The sequence below is a fragment of the Quercus robur genome, chromosome 5, assembly GCF_932294415.1.
Source record: "Quercus robur chromosome 5, dhQueRobu3.1, whole genome shotgun sequence".
NCBI lineage: Eukaryota > Viridiplantae > Streptophyta > Magnoliopsida > Fagales > Fagaceae > Quercus > Quercus robur.
In genome coordinates, this window is record NC_065538.1 from 67,634,114 (window position 1) to 67,649,715 (window position 15,602).

The 15,602-nt window shown below is 33.7% G+C and overlaps 1 protein-coding gene across 1 annotated transcript; it reads right to left on the minus strand.

Moving 5' to 3' along the window:
* Nucleotides 1-10,547: 10,547 nt before the first annotated feature.
* LOC126728591 (uncharacterized) lies at nucleotides 10,548-15,432 on the minus strand. Its single transcript, XM_050434389.1, has 5 exons — nucleotides 15,379-15,432; nucleotides 12,777-13,597; nucleotides 12,003-12,532; nucleotides 11,505-11,767; nucleotides 10,548-10,976 (listed from the first exon to the last, which is right to left on the minus strand). Exons 1-5 carry the CDS (start codon nucleotides 15,430-15,432, stop codon nucleotides 10,548-10,550), a joined length of 2,097 nt encoding a protein of 698 aa, XP_050290346.1.
* Nucleotides 15,433-15,602: the final 170 nt, after the last annotated feature.

A 15,602-nucleotide genomic window follows, 5' to 3' on the forward strand; every position in this document is an offset into this window, starting at 1 on the left:
CACAAGGGTTCAATTCATTTTTTGCCTATCAAAGTAGAAAGGAGCAGTGAAGATGTATATGGTAAGGAGATTGGTGATTATAACAAGCAAAAGCATCATGAGCTTTTACTTTTTGTCATGGGACTGTTGTTGTTGATGTACGTGCTCTCTTTGGCTTTGGTAGTCTTGATCAACTCCACTTCCCATTTTCTATTCTCTCAGAACTCTTTGAGTTCAGTTCAGAGAGTAAAAAACAAACCTTTGTGAGAGAGAGAGTGAGAGTGAGTAAGAAGTAAGAACAACAGTGAGGGAATTTGAGATAATGAAGAAAGTCGCCTTGCTTAGAACATAAGGTTCTCTCTATGGAAATTTCGTTCAGTTTTGGATGCTACAGATTTTACAAGTAATCTAATTAACATGCAAAGTTGACAATTTCAATGTCAACTTGCACTTTCTCTGGATCTTGACCACCTAGATCTTAATTTTTATTTTTTGCCATGCCATCCCATGTCAAATTTTTAATTAAGAATGAGCATTGATAATGTGGTTCATATCATATGGTTCTTTCATAATTTGAAGAATTTGTACAAGCTGAGGTAGGAAATGTTAGAAACACAGCTTGTTTCTCTAGTTCTATGAGGTTTTCAATGGAGAAGATGTTGGGATAGGCCGTGAAGAGTAGCTTCGTTGTATGTCTAGTGCATAGGTTCCTCCACCCCGGCCCCTTCAGTTAAACATGTAGACATATTAAGGAGCAAGGAAAAATCCAAGAATTATATTTTAAGTTAAATAGAGGAACACACTAGAACCCTATTAAAAAAATCATAAAAAATAATAATCCTTTTTTGAAAAATTAATTCATGAAAATTTAATTAAAAAAGGGGGAAAATCCAGAGGTTTCTCTCTATCTCTGTCTTTGTCTATGTTGAAAAAGTAGAGGATGCAAAATCCTCTAATAAAACAAGGTAACCCAGAATTGAAAACTAGAAAGAGATTGTGTTTTGGGTTAAAGGAATGAGAAATATCTTAGATGGGAAAGTAACCCAATAAGGAAACGAAAGAGTTTGAATAACACAAAAAAAAAAAAGGAGAAAGAGAAAAGAGGATGGATTTCACATGATGATCTTGAATTCAGTGTGTTTGATTCAGTTTGTAATATGTTTTTCAGTTGAAAGGTGTTAGAGTAATGGCAAGCTGATAGGTGGGCAACAGAATGTTAATGGATAGTATCAAAGGTGGGTAAAGTGCCAATTTTTAAATCACATGTAGGAAAGTGTTTTTCGAGCAAACCACAGGTGAGCAAAGTTTAATTTCCGCCTACATATACATACATACATACATACATACATACATATATATATATATATATATATATATATATATTCAAATTACCCGTTAGCTGTTGTAACTTTGTAAGTTACACATTTCTTCTGTCCATTGCTACTTGATCTCAAAGTATTTGCATTAGTTTGTCTAAATTTTTTCATCTATTTTAGCATAACATCATATTTTTTCTATTTTAGAGCATTCACAATGGTGGAGGCAAAAATTTAACTATTTAGCATCTTAAAAGCCATTTAATTTATTTTAACACTTCATTTTATAACACACCTAGCATCAATGGTTCTATTTTTTTAGCTACTTCATTTAAATATTATTTTTTTAATTCTTTGTCATCTCTTTCTCTCTCTTCCTCTTCATCTCTCTCTTCTCAGAGATAAAATAAGCAACCCAGCAAACCCACAAAACACCCTTAACCACCACCACACCAACTAGCCATGCATATCTCTTGCTAGCCACCACCCACCACAACCTAACCACGAAACCCAAATCTGCCATTGCCACACCAGCTAGCCATGGTTGTCAAAATCGCGATCTGGATCGTAGGATCGCACGATTTTACGATCCCATCTCACCAAAATGTTTAGGATCTCACTAGGATCGAAAAATGGTAGGATTGTAAGTAAGATCGTGTAGGATCGTAGAATTGTATGGAATCCCACCGATCCTACCAAAACATAAATTTATAGTTTTTTTATGGGATAAATTTTTGGTTTTGATGAATCTATAAGGGTTTTTATTTTTACATATTGTGATGGTATGACTTTTTTTTTATTTTTTTGTAAAATTATGTTAACCTAAGCAAACGTTTTCTAGTTTCTAGTTCACTTGTACTCAAAATGAAGGAATGCTTCATCATTTCTAAATGAAGAATTTAATGTTGGTTTTGCTGCCTTTTAAGCTATAATGTTGTTAAATTTGTTTGATCAATATACTAATTTGTGTTCTAATATTACTAAAATGTATTTTTATATATAATTTTATCAGTTATGCTTGTATTTATATATTGATTGATTGATTTTTTTGAGCTTGCTCTGTAATTGTTTCTGAGTGCTATAAATTGAATAATTGAGTGTGAAGTTGTATCTTGATGTCTTATGCAGTTCTAGTATACAAATATACAATGTCTACATAGATGATTTAGGACGGTGGTTATAAGAGCCTTAGAATGAGAATAATTAAATGTTCATTTCACATTAATATTCATATTGCTTTTAGATTTCATATTGTAGTTAACTAGTTTCCATTTGCTAACTTATTTTAGGTTTTAAACTTGGAAAATATTTTCCGTATGTGTTGATAAATATTTTTGTATTTGATTGCTAATTAGACATTTATTGAACTTTTTAGATACATTAGGTCAAAACATAAATATATTTATTTCATTAGTATAGATGTAGTGATGTATGACATACAAATTGAAAGTTCAAAAACGTGAACAAAACACCTTTGAACGTTTAGACCCCCAAAATACAACTTAACCAAAACAAGCAATATGTCAAACAACTAGTGTGCGGAAACTTAACACATGCTATAATACGAAATTGGTTAAAGACTATCTAAGCCATAACAAAATAAAACCACAGCAGATAATATAAAGGCAAAGATAGAGAGGAAGGAAGATGCAAACACAAAGACAACACGCGATGTGTTATCGAAGAGGAAACCGAAGTCCTCGGCGAAAAACCTCTCCGCCGCCCTCCAAGCGGTAAACAATCCACTAGAAAATACAGTTGGGATACAAGGACAGCAATAGACCCTTCAAGCCTAATCTACCCAGTGCACCTAAGCCCTCCAAGCTTCTTGCTCCAACGAGGTTGCGCCGAACCTTTTTCTTTTCTAGCTTCCCGGATTCCGCTACTAGACCGTAGCATCAACCAATGAAGATTGGTTCCTTCCTAACTGCTTCCCAGAAATCCAAACAACTGTCTCACAGTGATGATGATGGTGAGAACCAGGTTTGGTATAATGCCTCTCAAGGATTTGACAATGGAGAGGAAGAGAGTTGAGGAATTTGAAGAGACTCTGAGGTAGAGATTGTGGGTGATACAATCTGGTTTTTCATTAGGGTTTCTCTCTCAAAATTCTCTCTGGAAGCTCTCTTTCAATCGTGGGTAAAAGGGGTATTTATACTGGAGTGGGAGAGGAATGTGAAACGTCAAGTTTTACAAAACAGGGGTGGCTCGCGGCTTGACTAAGTCGCGAGATACAGTCACGAGTTAACCGTATGGCCAGTTGTCCTGTTTTGTCTTGTAGTGCTCCAGCTAGCATGACTGTTCATCTTCCAGCATGCTTGGCACGTGTGCTGCTTCTGGCGGCTTGCAGCCGCGAGTCACCCGCGAGTCCCAGCCGCGAGTCTCTGTTTTCTTGCACACTCTTGAGCAATCTTCACTCTATCTCACTCACTACCCTTACAACAAACCCACCTAAAAACAGGGTTACTAAATGCTGAATTACAAGCAAATTTGGCACGGAATAAAGCCAATTAGATGGTTGAATAAATTCAACCTTACACAAATTACATCATATGATGCAAATCTTAGTTTTTTTATGGATGAATTCATAACTTCTGTGATTATTCAACATCCAAAGTCATTATCAATATGTTTTTTTGCTTTAAATTTGAAAGTATGTAGGATCTTACGATGCACGTTCCAATCTTACGATCCACGATCCCACCTACCTCCCATGATCCTACGTAAGATCTCGATTTTGACAACCTTGTAGTTAGCCATCCAAAACTCAAACTACCAACAACCACCGACTACCACCATGTACAACCTACTGTCGAAAATCATCACACAAACCGATCAATGACACAAACCATAACCACCATGTACTACTACTTTACTTGAAACTTAACCACCACCACCACCACCATAGCCAAAATCAATCACCACCACTATCACAACCAAAATCCACCAACCCAAAGAGAAGGAGAGATAGAGAAAATATGAAAGAGAAGTGAGAAAGAAAGAACTAGTGAAGAAAGAAAAAGAAAAGAGAGAAGGGGTAAACGGTGAAGAAAGAAAAGAAGAAAGGGAGAAAGAGAGGCGAAGCAATAGAGAAGAAAGAAGAATTAAAAAAAGAAAAGAGGTGAAGATAGGAGATATTTAGACTAAACAAACCAGAGAAAGAAAGAAAAAAGAAAAAGTGGGAGAAGAAAGAGTAAGAGGGAAAAGTAAGAGAGAGAAATAATAAACAATTATTATTTTTTTAGCAATTGAGCTATAGTGGACTGCCAGTTTTGGTAGTTTACTATAGCTCTGTTGATAAAAGATTTAGCAATAGCTCCACCAATGTTGCTCTATTTTGTTGTTTGTGGTGCTAAAAATAGCAATATGACTTTTTAGCACCACCAATGCTAATACTCTTACACAAGCATTTTGCAAAAACACCCATATCAAATTATTAATAATACATCCTCTTTTATTTAAATAATTATTTTCTCAATTTTTAAAATTATTTTAGCTACCTAACCTAAATACACTCTGTCACTTATTTTTTTTTTCTTCTGAACACTCTTATCTCTCTCTGTCATTTATTTTTTCTAAACACTTTTATCTCTCTCTTTCTTCTTCTTCTTCTCCTTGTCCTTTTGCTTTCTTCTTCTCCTTCTCCTTCTTCTTCCTCTTTTGCAATTTGGGTTTGATATCTTCTTCTTCTTCTTCTTCTGCAATTTGGGTTTGATTTATTCTTCTTCTTCTTCTTCTTCTACAATTTGAGTTTGATTATTTATATGGGTTTGATGAGTTTGGGATCTAGATTCAGAATGAGTTTGAAGAATTTGATGATTTGTATAGATTTGCAGAGCATGTTGTTGGATTAAAGAAAAGATAGGGGAGGTAGAGAAAGAATCGCATCAAATAGAAGAGAAAAAAAAAATCAAATAGAAAGTTACAATAACCATGCTAATATACATGGTTAATGTAGTAATAATGGAAATGCATAGTATTATAGATGTACTAATATGGATTCAAGGAAGGTTGTTGCTCGGCCAAGTTTAGGCTTTGAAAGAGAGCTTTTTGATGACAACAAGGTGGAGGACCATCGATGCATGCAACTCGTGTTTTGGCGATATAAACATAATTGGAAAATTGATCTAAGAAGAACTGCTCATCGGTAGATTAGAATTAGGATGTGGTCTTTGTCCTGACCTAACTAGATAATCAAATTATGGAGATTATACAATTACTATAATTTTAAGTTGTTGTTACATATATTCATTAAAGTGTCCTAAACATGTGGTGCATATGTCACTTATGATCACATAATGCATACACCACAAGTAGGGGTACTTTCAGTGCATTATATGGCACCTACCTAATTGACCAATTTGGATGTAAGAAGATGATCTTGATTGGGCACATACTCTTAATTTTAGGCTCAACTATTGTGTCACCATTTGTTATGTTAAGTATGCCAATAAACGCAAATCTAGCATTAAAGTCAAGTAACTATTTAAACTAACACTCGAATGTATGAATTTAAATTATGCTTCATAAATGGACTTATATAGATAAATTTAAATAAAAAAAAGTAGCTACTCACATTTTGTTATTTGTAAATCTGTATTGAATTTAGAACATAATTCCAAACATAAATATATATTTAGAAAAAATATTTAAATGAATTATATTTTCATTTGAAAAGAAATTTTATGATGTTTGATAGTTATCAAAGAATAAGACAAAATGTGTTATGTTTGTACTCATTATTTTTGCATATGTGTATGTAGTTTTACAAATCACTTTTAAAAAGTTTATGAGCCCAAGAGTTTGATTGCTTTCCAACATTTTATATTACCTAATTAAAGAAGATTACCCAAAATTGAAAAAGATAAAAAAAAAAAAAATCATATATTACATTAGTAATAATACTTAATTCATTAAAAAAATGGCATAACAAATAAGATCATTTCCTATTTATTTTTCATCCATTTGAATTCAATTTTTTTTTTTTCAAATTCAAAAACTTTTTTTTTTTTTTGGTTTTTGTTTTTGTTTTTGTTTTTTGTTTTTTTGTTTGTTTGTTTTTTTTTTGTTTTTTTGTTTTTGTTTTTTTTTGTTTTTGTTTTTTTTGTTTTTTTTTTTGTTTTTTTGTGCTTGAAACAACTCCAAAACTTAATTATTAATTCAAAAGCTAAGGTTGGCATAGTTGTAATGATTGACTACTTGCGGTTTTCACAAACTGTGATTGCACTCGCAATTTTCATTATGTGTAGAACTACTACAAACATGCTGTTAGTCAATCATTGCAATCATGTAAATTCTAACTACTTTATAATGTTTGTTTCCCATTAGATACTAAAATCCAAAAGTTAAGGGTAGCAAAACATGTTATAATAAAAAGTTGAGCATTCTAGTTCTATTGGGGTAACCTACATTGTATGATGCACGATCTTTTGCCATGCATACATTTTAATTTTTGAAATTATAAGAGAAAAATGCCAATAACCAGATTTGAATTATTATTATATATGGTCTTTGGTTAAAATTAAATGGTCTCGAGCATAACAATTCCCCCCCCCCCCCCCCAAATAAGAATATGATTCATTCTAATCTATATATTACTAAAAGCTGAAGCATAGTGTCTAATACAACTGCTTTCACGTTACGCCACATCAGCTGCCATGTCATTCTTTTTTTTTTCTTTTCTTTTTTAAAATATAATTTGTCCTACAATTTTAAAATGGTTTTTACAATTTTCAGCCCTATAAATGTAGCCCACTACTTATTTATTTACTTCTACTATCACCCTATAATAAATCCAGCCCACTACTTATTTATTTACTTCCACTATCACCCTATAATAAATCTGTATAATTAATCCAGCCCACCTCTTATTTATTTAGTTCCACTATCAAACACAACCCAAAGCCTTTTCAGTTCAGTTTTAGGGTTTTGTGTAAGCCTTTTTAGCTTAAAGGAAGGAAAAAAAAAAAAAAAAAAAACGTTGAAGCCTTTCAAGCTTTAGGTTTTTTTTTTTTTTTTTTTTTTTTTTTTTCAATTTTCTTATAATTGTTTTTAACATTTATTTATTTTTAAAATATTTACACTTCTCTAACCTTTCTCTCTCCCTTACCATTTCATCTCCCTACTACAATCTTTCTCCCTCCCTTACCTTTTCATCTCCCCACTACCCTCTACATTAATATCATTCTTCTTCTTTCTCTTCATCTTCCTTCATTCTTGTCTCTTCTTATTTACACCCTCTTACTATAAATTTGTCACTATCTCTTCTATTCTATTCATAGTTTTCCCTCACAAAAAAAAAGGGTTCCCTCTCGCTCTCTCTCTCTCTCTCTCTCTCTAAATTTTTTGGTGGATTTTTATTTTTATTTTTCTTGCATCTCTACTTTTAGGTTGATAATTTTTTTTTTTTTATATTTTTTAAAACTCTATTTTGGGTTAATGCGATTTAGTTTTTTTTTTTTTTTTTTAAATTGTGATTTAGTTTTGTTTTTTAAATTGTTGTTGTTGTTGTTTTTTTTATTTTTTATTTTATTCTCTTTGATTGTTAAATGTTATCCTATTGCGTTCTAAAGAATTAAATATAGCATATAGAAATATAATATTATTCTATTACATAGTATGATTTGGATAATTTAGTATTTATTCTATTACATAGCATGATTTTTTATAGTGCTCAATTTAGATGTTAAACTATGAGACTTTACTAATTTTTGTTTATTTTCTAATCCTTTGTGGTGGAAAAAGTACTCTTAATAGTTGTATTAGAAGTACTCTATAATGCCATTTATTTAAAGAAAATCAAAGTTTAGCCAAACGAAAATAATTGGATAGGTGATAAATTTTAACTTCTGCAATTTTATTTTTATTATTATTATTTTATAACAATGCATGTATAGAAATTTAATTCTTAGATTTTGCTAATAATTGTTTATTTGATGATATGTTTTGGGTGGCCGAAATTATAATTTCTACAAAGAAAATAACCTTAATAGATTATCAAAAATAAAATTTTATCCTAATATTGGTTCAATTAATCATTGTTAAGTTTTATTTATTTTTTTTTAGTTTACGTTTTTTTGGTGTTTTGGATTGTCCCTATATTACAATTTTGATTGTTCCTATAATAAATAAAAATATAATTACGAAATACATTACTCATTATTAGATTAGATTGTAATTTTTTTTTTAATAAAACCACCATAAAAATAATTATCACGCGTAATGCGCGGGTTCGCGGCTAGTATTCTATTAAATATATGTTCAAACATAACTACGTTACTACAAGAACAAGATTGCAAACAATAACAGTGGTCAAAATATTTTTCATAAAAAACTACTTTCTTATATGGATTGTTGGTCTATTGATAGTGGCATAGTGATATTGTTACAAATTGGATCGATATCAAATTAAATTCAGTAACGCATAATGTAGAAGAATAGATTCCATAAAACTTAATCCCTAAACTTTAAAGTAAAATTTTCACTTTACCTTATACTAAACATATTAATAAACATATAAACATATAAGTAACAATATTGTTTGAGGTAAACACTATTTTCCATGTTAGTAATAGATTTATTTTTATTTTTTCCCTAAATTGATAATAGGTGTCTTGCTCTTTGTAATCCAGTAGTTTTGGGTTCATTGGCATACATAAATAAAATATATATTTGTTATTTATATTACATATGTTTGCTAAATTGTCTTAAATATGTGGTAAGTTGGAAGTGTTACTACTAGTTATTGAAGGTCCATTACTGGTTTCTTTGCCATTCTCATTTCAAGAAAGTGGGATTCTAATTTTTATAATTATATATACATATGTTTATACATCGGACACTCAATCCAATTTTATTAATCTCGAAAAACTTGGATCCTATTGTATTTTTATTTATTTTTGATGAGTGGATAATATTGTAAAGAATTAGTGTTTATGTCATATCCCGACCTAATTATATGGTTAAATTATATGGATTATATAATTACTTTTATTTTAAGTTATTTATGTTCCATTTTTTAAAGAAAAATGTGAATTCATTTTATTTCGTAAAACCCCTTAGATAAAACATGCCCATTTTTAGAATATATTAAAGGAATAAGTAATATATATGGAAAAAATACTATATATAATTGTCTTCATTAGATTAAAATTGAAATTTGAAGAAAGGAATGTGCGAAAATATTTTGACTCCATATTTACAATATCATTAATTTCATATATTATCTACATATTACTATTCACAACCTCTTTTCTTTTTCTTTTCTTTTCTTTTCTTTTCTGATGGTTTTTAGACCCCTTAAAACACAATTGATTTAATCTAGGTAATTAGCCAAGTTGTTACTTAGTCCAATTTAACAAAACTAGGTTATCACAATCAAAACAATAATATCATGCAAAGCAGCGGAAAGATAAATAACACAAGATATGATCACCCAGGAAACCAAACCGGTAAAAACCTGGGGAGGATTTGACCTAGCTATCCTCAAGGTAAACTTGAATCCACTATCTTGAAAGAATCGAAGTTCATACAATAAGACTTACAAGTTCCCAGGCTCAACTTCTTATTGCTACCAACCAGTAGAACTTACTGACACAACCATGTGCAAGCTCTGAATCCACGGACTCCTTCTTTCTTGGATTCACCACCAGATACAAGCACACCCGATTGTGTTTTCTTTAAGCTTCAATGGTAGCAACCGAGTTGATCATCAAGGTGTAGAAAATATCTTCTCCTTGAAAACCCTAAGTTTGTGTAAAGGAAAGCTCCTCTAGATCTCACAAGAGATTTACACAAACCGCAATATGAGCAACACTAAAACATGACTAGAGTTTGCCTTTTATACTTAGGAAAAATTAGAAAACCTTAAAACATTTTAAAACTACTAGGGCTAAGTTGGAAAATCTGCAGAAAAAACATTCTGCTTGAGCTTTGATCGATCGAGCCTAAGCTTCGATCGATCGAGCTGGGCCGAAATGCATTAATCTTTTCTGCATTAGCTCGATTCCAACTTTACATTAAATACACAACTTTGAGCAAGACTAAAACACTTCTAAACACATTGTTTTGATCATGGTTTGCCAACAATACAAATTAGAGTTCTAAATACATAAATACTAAGTCTTTAGAACCTAGCATTTTTTTTTTTTTTGAGGAACAACCTAGTGTAGCATTCTTATTTAACAGGTTGAGAATCAATTACAAGACAAGTATTTTTTTTTGAGAAAAATCCCCTCAGAGGTAGAGATCTTATTATTGCATTCTCAGTAAATCGAGTTGGTACACATCAAGAATGTCTGGTGGAATAGACTCCATCCAAACTAGAAAAGGAAACCGTGTAGCCCGCCGCACAAGCTTATGTGCCACACAGTTCCCTTCTCTATTAATATGCTGAACTAAAATGCAAGAAAAGCTAGAAAATAAACTTCTGATATCCAAAAGTACATGTCCCAAAGCCGAGTGATCCATGTGACCACCATTAATGGCGGAAATAGTGCTTGCAGAATCTCCTTCCACAATCACCTTGTCAAAACCGAGTTCCTTAGCAAAAACCAAAGCCCGACGAGCCACTACCACTTCCACCATCTCCACCGAAATAGGTAGTAGAATTTGTTGTGAAAGAGCAGCCATAATTAATCCTTGTTCATTCTGGATTATGATGCTTATGCCAGCTAGTCCTTCCTGTGAGAAAACCGCTCCATCGTAGTTCGCTTTTACACAGGTTGCAGGGGGTGGCCTCCATCACACAGCACGAGCTGTCCTCGGGATCGTAGCATGTGTAGGACGCAGCTGATGAAACTCCTGAAGAGCATCATAGGCCGAGGAAGGTATCTGCCCCAATGGAATTGCCGCTTCACCCACACAGACTTTATTGTGTCACATCCAAATTGCAGAGACCATCATGGCAAAAAGATCGAAGGATGATTTTTCAAGTGAGGTGCTGTCAATAATTTCGATGAAGGATGTGGTGTGTACCGTGGCTGCCTACAGTTGATTAAAGTGGACTTTCCATGCATCATTCAGTTTCGGACAAGACTAGAGTGCGTGCATGGTATCCTCTAGATGAAGCTTGCATTCCTGACATAAAGCATCATTTAAGACTTGCCTTTTGACCAGATTAACTCGCGTTGGTAAGGAGTTCGTCCCAGCTCGCCACATAAGGGATTTAACCCAGTTAGGTACTCGTAGACTCCAAATACATTTCCACACCTTCAGATTTTCCCCCACATTTGAGCTGCCTTCAACCTCTGTTTCAGCTTGGTCCAACAGTAGGCGATATGCGGACCTGACCAAGAACACCCCATCACAAGTGTGGGACCAAAAGGGACGGTCTTCCCGATTGAACAGATTGAGGGGAATGGCCTTGATAGCTGCTGCTTCCTTGGGAATAAAAAGCCTATCAATCTCATCTTCCTTCCAGCATCTACTTTCATGGTTAATCAACATAGAAACCATCGCATCAGCTTGGCCATCTGCAACAGGGGAAGTAATTCTACCTTGCCGACATCCAGGCAGCCTAATGACCGTTCCCTATCCTCCATTTTAACCCTTGCCTAATGACATCTTTTCCCTTTAAAATACTTTTCCAAGCAATAGACCCTTTATTTTCCATGGCATCAAAAATGGTCCCATGCGGGAAAAATTTTTTTTTAAAGAACTTTAAAAATTGAGAGTCTTGATTATGCAATAGACGCCACACTTGCTTACCTAGCATAGAATCATTGAACTTTTGGAGCTCCCGAAAACCCATGCCACCAAGAGATTTAGGCCTACACATTGTACTCCATTTAACCCAATGAATGCGCCTTCTAGTACCTCGTTGACCCCACCAAAACTTCCTAACCATAGCCTCAATCTCATGGCATAGTGTAATAGGAAGCTTAAAGCAGCTCATAGAATATGTTGGGATGGCTTGCACCACTGCCTTTAAAAGAACTTCCCTCCCAGCTTGTGATAGGAGTTTCTCCTTCCATCCTTGAAGCTTCTTCCAAATCCGCTCTTTGATGAAGGCCAAACTTGCTTTTCTGTTTCTTCCCACAAAAGATGGTAAGCCTAAATACTTTTCATATTGCTTGATTTCAGGAACACCTAGCAGGTCTTTAATGGAATCTTGAATCTCACTATCCGTGTTTTTACTGAAAAATAGAGTGGTTTTGTCTCTATTCAGCTTTTGCCCTGAAGCTTCTTCATAAGTAGAGAGAAGGGCTTGGATGTGCATACATTCTTGAATTGAAGCTCTGCAGAAAAGTAAGTTATCATCTACAAAAAATAAGTGGGTTAATCTTGGTCCATTCCTGCAAATAGATATGCCTCTAATATCACCAGAAGCCGTTGCTTTAGTAAGTAAGCCATGCAAACCTTCAGTGCAAAGAAGGAAGAGATATGGAGATAAAGGATCCCCTTGTCTCAGTCCTCTACTAGGGTGAATGGTGTGTGAAGGCTCCCTATTAATCAGGATGGAGTACGAGATAGTAGTGATACATTCCATCATAAGATCGACCCATTTTGCTCAACAAACACTCAACAAAGGACCATTCGACTCTATCATAAGCCTTGCTCATGTCAAGCTTGAGAGCCATAAACCTTGTATTACCAGTTTGGTGGTTTTTCATGTAATGTAAAGTTTTGAAAGCCATAAGTATATTATCTATAATCACCCTGCCAGCTTGGAAAGCACTTTGATTCTCAGAAACAATAGATGGTAGCAAAGGTTTCAAACGATTTGCTAACACCTTGGAAATCAACTTATATATGACATTGCAAAGGCTTATAGGTCGAAATTTAGATATTTTCTCAGGATTCTTCACTTTGGGTATGAGAGTAACATAAGTGAAATTAAACTCCTGAGGAATATGACATGAATTTAAACAATCTAAGACAGCTTTTGAAACATCATCACCAATCAAATGCCAAAAAGATTGAAAGAAAAGAGGGGGCATATCATCAGGACCTGGAGCCTTAAATGGGGCCATATCCTTCAAGGCAAGGTCAACCTTTTGACGTGTAAATTCCCTTGTCAAGTTGGTATTCATGTCTTCAGTGACCAAAGGCTGTATTACCTCCATAATAGCCTGAGCATCGACTGGTCTAGAAGAAGTAAACAAGTTGGAATAAAAACCAACAATGATATCTTCAATCTGAGAGCTATCTGTGCACCAAGAGTTGGACTCATCAAGCAATCCCACAATTCTATTGCGTCTAAATCTTTGAGAAGCTTTATTATGGAAAAACCGGGTATTACTATCACCGGATTTGAGATGCGAAGCCCTTTCCTGTTGCTGCCACAAGACAAGTAAAATGATCTGGAAGAACAGACTCCATTCAGTCCAAAATAGGAAATGAAAATGTTGCTCTCTTGGCTAAGGCATGAGCTAACGCATTACATTGCTGAGGTGTATGAGAGAAAGAGCAACTCTATAAAAAGCTAGTAGAACATAGTGTGTCTTTAACCAAATGATTGAAGGATGACTAAAGTAGCTTCCCACTCCGCAGAGCATTGATAAAATTTTTTTAGTCTCCTTCAAAGGTAGAGTTGTGAAGATCCAATTCTTGAATAAATTGAACAACTCTTCTAGGAACAAGTGTTTCCAACATGACCACTTTTTGATACCATATTTCATCCAACCTCAATTAATATGCCAAAATAATGCTTAAAAATCATGATTTTTAAAGCCAAAAGGGGAGAATAAATAAATGTAACATGATTGGATGGTGAAGCAAAAAAGTTGCAATCATTTTAGTTACTTCTGATAAGAATTAATACCAAAAACCCTACCTCTAGATGGTCAAAAAGTTGACTTTTTAATCTGACTGTCCTATCAAGCTAAATTTTGGACCATTTTGTAGGTAATATTTTTCCCTTCAAAAAGATAGTTCATAGGCCAAAATCGAAGCTAAAACGGATGAGATATTGATAAAATACCAAAACCTTGATTAAATGTTTCATTGTTTTTAGGTAAAAAAGAGTTGTTTTTGGCAGTGTTATGAATACCATTTCGGAACCCGTTTCGGTTTGTCCAGTGGAACAGAATATTTCGGTATCGGTATATTTCGGCGTACCGTTTCAAGGTGTTTCGGAATTCCTAAAAAAATTAATAATATATATATATTCTTATACAACATAAACTTATCAATTCAAATAAATAAATATCAAATAATACAAAGTATTTAGTCATTACATAAAAAGATTTATAACAAATCATTTTTCATAACAAGGTTTATAAGACTTAACTGAGTATTAACCCTCCTCCTCCTCATCATATATATATATATATATTTATATTATTCTCTCTTTAGTCATTCCACTCTAAAACCGACCCCACCTACCAATTCTCTTATGTATTTCTCTATCTTCTCTTTCTTATGTATTCCCTTATCTTCCTTTTTCTCTTAAGTCCTATCTCTACCAAATCCCAATATTCCCACATCCCAATTCCCGAATCCCATCCTAGCCGTGTATTCAAAATTTTCTTTGAAGTTCTCTTTTTCTTTTTCGCTTTTACTAAATAGTTTAGACTTCTCTCTTCTTCCTGATGGTAATCTACTACTGGTCTCTATCTTTCTCTCCTCTCCCATTATAGTCAGCTCCAAAGAGTGCCTCTACTTGTGTAGAATTCTCTTCAAAAAATGCTTGAGCTAATCTCTTTTCTAAAAACTTCCAAAGACAAGGATAAAGCTAAAGGAGAGACAGTGGCTTTGAGTTTAGAGTTTAGACCCAGCTGAAGGAGAAATAGTGTGGCTTTGAGTTTAGACCCAGCAAGAAGACAAAATAGGTAGGTTCAGTAAGGGAAAAGAAAGCCAAAATTCATACCAGTCGAAATTTGTATTTTGGCCAAAATTATCCGAAACAGATCGGAATGCCCGGAACAGACCGGAATTGGCCAAAATTTCATTCGAGGTGGAATAGAAGGTGTTTCCATTCCAGTTTATAGTTCGGTATGAGAAATTCCGGCCGTTTCGGCTGAAACGGAACAGAATCAATAACATTGGTTTTTGGGCTGTTTTCTCGCAAAAAAATTGTACCAACTTAGCAACAATTGGGGCAATCCATCTGAACAAGATTGAAGTATGATGTCTTGACTACCTCTCCTAAAAAGGGATTGACCTCTCCTAAAAAGAGCTTGACGATATCTGCCATGATTAAGAGAAATGATTTTTTTTTAGAAAAGTGTTGTAGAATTTTTTGCACTGCGTCACCTCCCTTCTAGAAGCGATATTTTGGAGATCATAACTCTAAATTGAGCAAAGTCAGAGTCTATGGAAACTAGACAGCCAGAGCTTTCCAGGGATACAAATTTGAAGAAATTG

Coding starts and splice junctions, on each gene's coding strand:
- LOC126728591 (XM_050434389.1), bottom strand. CDS start 15,432: ATGGCAGATATCGTCAAGCTCTTTTTAGGAGAGGTCAATCCCTTTTTA. Junction 13,598..15,378: donor TCAATCCCTTTTTAGGAGAG/GTAGTCAAGACA, acceptor CTGTTCTTCCAG/ATCATTTTACTTGTCTTGTG. Junction 12,533..12,776: donor GGTCGATCTTATGATGGAAT/GTATCACTACTA, acceptor ACTTTTCTGCAG/AGCTTCAATTCAAGAATGTA.